A 6,491-nucleotide genomic window follows, 5' to 3' on the forward strand; every position below is an offset into this window, starting at 1 on the left:
ACTAATACAGTCAATATTAACCGTCTTTTAAATTTTTTAAATAATGTCAAATTATCTATATATTTATATGCATCAATTTTAAATCGTAGCCCTTAAATAAATATTTTCATTTGAAATTGAAAAAAAATCATTCTCTAATAATTTAAGGGGTATCTGTAGTTTTTTCCTATCAAATATCAATGAGTTTATCAAAATCTTACTGGTTCAAATTCAAAATGTCGCGCTGTTACCAAAATGCCCCGAACTTCCCTCCCATTTTCCACTTCCAACACCACCCGCAAACCTAGGGTTCGAGACTTTCCAATTCAAACACCTCCTTCAATTTTTCCCCATTAACGTTCATTGGCTTTCCCAATTTGACATTCCACAATTTGCCTTCACTCTCAGAAAAATGAATCCAAACGCGCCAGACCCATTCCAAACCATGCTAAAAGAGTCCGTCCACCGGTTCTTAGCCGAATACCGGAAGGGCGCCACCGATTTCTCTAATTTCGGCTCCATCTTTTCCCGATTACTGCAAAATCTACCCGATCCACCCCTCGAATTCGTCTGGTTCTACTCGGCGCTAACATTTCACTCGGCCAAGCTCACAGGCACAGCCCAAGATGATTCTTCAAAGCGGGTCTCAGTAGTTAAAGAACTGTTCCAATTACTGGTCTCATGCTCGTCTCCCTGCGGCGAGCCTAAAAGAATTGCGATGCTCGCTCCGGTTATTTGCGAGCTTTACTGTTTGGTGCTCGATAAGAAAAGTTTGAACCCGGAGGTGGAGAGTTTACTAGAGGGGCTTGTTTGTTATAGTAGCATTTGCTGCGGTGCGGGACTTGAAGAAGAGGACGCGGGGTTTGCGGGTTCGGGCTTCTCGGACGTGTTGCATGCGTGGACGGTTGATAAAATTGGGATTGGGGATGAGTTGAGAGTGGTTTTTCCGATGGTGAGCGATGGAGTGCGTAAGGCGATCAGGATGGGATGTGGGGTTGGTTACTTGGCTGGGGTTGTGATGTGTGAGGCTTTACTGTTGAGGTTGTGCTTCAAGTTCTGGCTCGGGTCGGGTAGTTCAAGAATGGAGCTAGAGAAGGATGTGCGCGATTCGGCGATTCATATGATAAATGGGTTCCGGAGCTTTTGGTTTCTTGGTGAGAGTTATTCCTGCTTGCTTGAAATCTTGGTAACTTATTTATTTATTTGCTTGTTTGTAATTATATACGCTTGTTGTTTTGTAGTTCAATCCACATGTTGTTAAACTCACTTTATTGTTGAAATGGTAAATGTAATTATTTAAACTAATATTTTAACACTTCTCCTCACTCTTGAGCTCAAACTCTCATTCGATGAGTGAGAATCAACACTTGGAAGAATATTTAACTGAAATGGGGTGAATGACGGAGACAAATTTTGAATTCAAGACTTTTGCTCTGATATCATGTCAAATAATATACTAGAGATGGTTTTTGCCAGAATAATTCATCTAGTTGCAGTGCTTTCTATTCAAAGAAAAATTACAGTTAGTTGTTACATGAGATAACTTCAAGTCCTCTGCCAACTATACAATTAGAAGTAAAAAATAAAAGATAACAATCAAATTTTAATTACAAATAATAGAAGTTACAGATGATATATACGTTAGCTAACTCAAGATAACATCTTTGAATGAGTGAGTTGCTGCTGGATTAGGACTACTTGGATCCATAGGTGCAGAAGTACAGACAGAGACAGAGTTGGAGTTGAACACTGTAGCAGCAGAGTTGGAGTTGGAATTAGTTTCTAATTCAGCATTACTGTTGATAGACTCTGAAGTTGTCTGAAGTGAATCTCTTACATTAACATTAATTGCATACTGATGACCCAGAGTCAGTATTAGTAATCTTATATGCTTCATTGAATATATATTAGGGACTGGCTTATAGATTATATATCATGTAATGGTTGAAACCTAGCCTACTTATTGTGATCACTAATATTTTCAAAGTTTTAGTTCCTCTTCTGTTGAAATACCTTTGTGGTGAGTGAATTGCTGGATGTTAAATTTCTCTTGGGAGATAAATGGGTACTTCTTGAAACTGCTTCTGTTGTCCATGACTTTTGGAAAGAATAGTTTCTCTTAGGACCCAACCGAAATGATTTATTTATTTATTATTATTTTTTTCATTTTTCATTTGTGATCTTCGTGTCTCGTTAGTCCTTATTCATTTTTGTTGCATATCAGATACTCTTCTCAAGATGCTGTTAGAGCCAAATTTTCCATTCACTTCCCTACTGGTCAGTACGTTTACATCTTGCTTTAATTTATTGTCCTCGTACCTTAGTATTGTAAGAAAATCAACATAGGCAAAGCTCCTTGTCCTCCCATGAAGTGTCATGGGAATCTCACAGCTTAATGCATAAGTGATATAAATTTGGACCCTTCAAGAATAAATCTAGAACCATATAGCAAAGCAAAAGTTATGAAGTGTGAGAGTAAATATGGAGAGATAAGGTTAGGAACATATGAGAAGCTTCTGCTCCTCACACAATGTGTCATGTAAGCCTCAATGTGACACATTAGTATGTCACAGATTTGGGTTTCTAATTAGCATTGTATGTGTAAAAATGGTTCAATCTTGAGCTGTTTGTCTCATGTGCCTGTCAAGTCAGTTATGCCTCAACGTATTAATTCAGCCTTAATTTGTATCTGCCTTACAAAAGCATAATTTGTAGTTAATAGGATTGAACTTACTTGTCCTGATCATGTTCGCAGGCTCACATAGTTTCTCTACAATACCCTTTTTTTTTTAATTATCCTTTCTTTTTCTTTTCCACACTTTAACATAACAAGAAGGATTCATGTAGCCAACCCCCTAGTTGTTGAAGTGGGGATTCCTGTTAACGGATTAGCTATTCTTCATAGCCAATGACCTTTGCACCAAATGGCATCTCCACCCTCCAAAACCATGGAATGGAACGAAGGTCACAGGCTCGAGTAATCTTGTATGCATGAGTTAATTGATCAGTTCACCATTATCCTTGGGTACTGTTAGCTGTTAAGTTGCTGGTATACTTTAACAGAGAGCTTATTGCTGTTGGCATTGAAGGAGTATACAAAATATTAATTTGATTATCCAGTTTTACATTCATGCTCAATATAGAATCTATCTTATCAGAGTTCTGAAGATGAGGCTCTTTTACAAGAAGTTCTGCATGATGTTGTCATAAGGTTAGGATATCCATTCCTTGAACCTCCAAGAGGGATTCAGCTGGCCGAAAAACACTTGAAAAATCTTATTCTGACATGGTTGCTCGTTGTTGACACTGCCATACATTCTGTTAGGTAAGAGAAGATGACAATTGTGGCTGTGATGAATAGTTGCTTTTAAGAAAATCTTGTCTGATAAATCTCATAATCTCATTGGCCACAGGGAAAAAGGTAACCAGGCCAGAGCCTTTTCTTATATTAATGCCTTCTCTGAATCTTGCTTACCTTCTCAGTTGATCAAATGGGTCTCTATTCAGACTATTACCAGGCAAAAAATAAGCAAACCTGACGCTTCCACTCCTGTAACTCTTCTTAGTAAGTTATCTTGGTATTTCTATGCTCTTGTATTTATTTACATTTTTTGCTAAGGATTCACATCCCTTGCAATGGTTTTTCTGGTCATGATTCTCAGTTTGCCATGTTAAATATGTTGACACTGTTACCATATAACTGTAAAAGTGGAGCAGGAAAGTTAGTAGACAATCCATCTCCTATGTGGAGTATGGCAGCACCCGCTGCTGTGAACATTTTTACTGTGTCATTGTTAACTGGATAAAAATTGGAGAAGGGCTAGTTAGATATGAGCTGCTCATATTGTTTTCTTGTTTGTCAGATATTTATGATGATATATCTACAAATATAAACTCATAAAGTTTTATAATCTCTAGGGTGGCTACTAATTCTAGAAGAGCAAGGGGTTAGAGTATTTGATTGTGACATCTTGAAGCTCCAGGTCAAAGCAGTAATTTGTAAGTCGAAAGTAGAGTATGTTCTTCCAGAACTAAAACCAGAAGGCAAGAACCTGGATGGAAAGCCTCTGTTTAGTTCTTCTGAGGATGTGAGAGAGGAAGATAAATTTGATGGTGATGTAGAGATGACTGATTCTGTGGAGACTGCACTTTTGCTGGCTGATGGCATGATGAAGACAACAGCAACTAATGGCACAAGAAAACGCAAAGAAGGGACTCAAGATGAAGAGGAACCATATTTTAAATTTGTCAAGAATCACTTTCATGAGAGTTCGGTGAGAGAGAAGTGTTCATGTATGGGTAAAGACGATGGTTTTAACAGAAGTGAGATGGACAATTCAGTTTCGGTGAAGCTATGGAAGATGTAAGGAAATGAATTTTGTTTGATGCAACAGTATGGGGACTGGAGGATTAGCAAGCCATAATTGCTGCTATCTGGATACCATTTTGCCAAAATAGCCTTGCGGCGTGATTCTTGTTAGTTGTTACTGCAGCCTGTTTCCTTGCTTTTGGGTTTTGCTATCTTTGTTGTGATATAAACTTTGGGAATAGATTAGAAAAGCTTGAGCAACCAAACATTTCTGTGATTGATCTTTGGTTTTATTCCTTGGAGAGATGCTGAGAAAATGTAACACTGGCCTATTGTCATGCTGACAATATTGAGGCTGATTGCCATGTGCTACTCAATACTTGAGCTGAAAAGCCTCTTTTGAACTCAAATTACCTTTGTATTAGAGATGTTTCAGTTTATGATAGCATTATATTCAAGTGTAACATTTTGACGTTGAATGATTAATATTAGATGCAAGCCCTAGTAAATTTTGATTTCCTGGTTTTGTTGTACCAAGGTCTTGAAAGGCGGTGAGACATTGTTCGTTAGATGTACCCGTGTCGGGCAAGTCGGAGGTAACATCATCATTGTTGCGGACACTTTTGGATTGTGTGTTCGCCATTTGGTCTTTTGTCAAGGAACTATAGTCTGTTCCCGCAAGATGTTCAAAATGTTTGCCAAACGGATCAAAGCGATAGGCGATAAAAGACAAATATTTGATATTTCTTCTAAACCAGTCTAGAAAAAATATATTCTTAAACTCATTTAAAATAGTATCAAGTGTCTAAACATTTAAAATGTTTGTTTAAGTTAGTAAACTGCTATTAATGACCTTAAAAATTTAATGTGCGTTTTAAATGTTTATAGACACTTAGCACTATTTTAAATGGGCTAAATGATATTTCTCCCAAATTTGCTTGGAGAAAATTTTTGTCCGACAATAAATGAGACTCTTGGACTACACGTGGGCGCAGTTAATTTATCACGTGTAATATGGAGTAAGCAACTCCTGAGAGATCCATTGCTCCACCATCTCCAACCGTAAAAGTATTTATCTTATAACTTCTTTTCTTTTCTACTCTTTTCCTTTTTTTTCATTTTTAAAAAGATGTAGAATAAATTATAAATATATATGGCTTCATGTAAAAGAGTCACGCAGATTAGAGAAATGGGTGTATATGTATGATGGTGCAATCGCCCGTAACAGAAGCAAAGCTGATGGAAGCTTTATATATATATTCAGCTTGAGGCGGGGGGAACCCAACATTGATTGGGGTAGCAACTACCACACCCTTTCCAAAGTTGAGAATTGAAAGTGATGGTCATAACTTTTAAGTGAGGGGAACATACACAGATTATGAAACCTCACCAACCTTTCTATTTTTTTAGAAAAAATGCAATCAATACTCTCGTAGGTTGTTTTCCAAAAACTCTATTGAATTCAAAATTTGGTTATAATATAAGAATCATATAGATTTTAGCAATTTTTCAATCAGATCTTTTGGTTATATTTTTGGTTGGTTTTTTTTTTTTTTTTAGTGAGAAATGTTATATGATGTGGTCGGATTCTTTAACTAAAAAATTTATCTTTATTTACCAAATGCTACGAGAAATCACGTTACATCAAATTTAGTTGATGAAAAGTAAATACTTTGCATTTCTCTTTTTTAACGGAGTCGGCACCATGTCTTTGAGCATTACCGATAAATGCCCAATAACCCATCTTTTCCTTATATATAAGAAAACCTTAAAAAAAAAAAAAAAAAAAAAAAAATCCTCTAAAAAAGTATCATGCAACAAGTTTTCCATTGCTTTTTTAAGCATTGAAAATGCTACCATGCTTCTCGATTCAACTTTAGCTTTCCTTGGCCTTTTTATTCATATTTTAACACAAATGTTTCTCACTCCTTTCTTTTTCTTACGTAAACAAACGTGCTAACATGATGGCATAAATGTTCCTATTTTCACTCCCTTCTATGAATATCAACGAGGGTTTTTTCTTTCAACATTTTTTACTTTATATTTATATTTTACTGTTAAAATTTAAATATAAAAAGATAGAAAATAGTAAAAAATTTCATAAACAGTGACGTGACATATTTCCTTTTTGCTAGTCATATAACACGTGCATTCTGCCACATACATAATTCATTAAAAAAATTGTGTGACATAAGCTTCTACG

The 6,491-nt window shown here is 36.2% G+C and overlaps 1 protein-coding gene across 1 annotated transcript; it reads left to right on the plus strand.

Moving 5' to 3' along the window:
• Positions 1–229: 229 nt before the first annotated feature.
• Positions 230–4,784, plus strand: LOC132184734 (SNF2 domain protein). The gene is given in 6 exon segments (XM_059598470.2): positions 230–1,133; positions 2,204–2,256; positions 3,138–3,304; positions 3,393–3,544; positions 3,898–4,323; positions 4,326–4,784. Coding segments are annotated over 6 exon segments (1,569 nt in total). The 5' UTR covers positions 230–391; the 3' UTR covers positions 4,355–4,784.
• The last annotated feature ends 1,707 nt before the right edge of the window (positions 4,785–6,491 follow it).

This window comes from Corylus avellana, chromosome 7 (genome assembly GCF_965113065.1).
Source record: "Corylus avellana chromosome 7, dhCorAvel1.hap1.2, whole genome shotgun sequence".
NCBI lineage: Eukaryota > Viridiplantae > Streptophyta > Magnoliopsida > Fagales > Betulaceae > Corylus > Corylus avellana.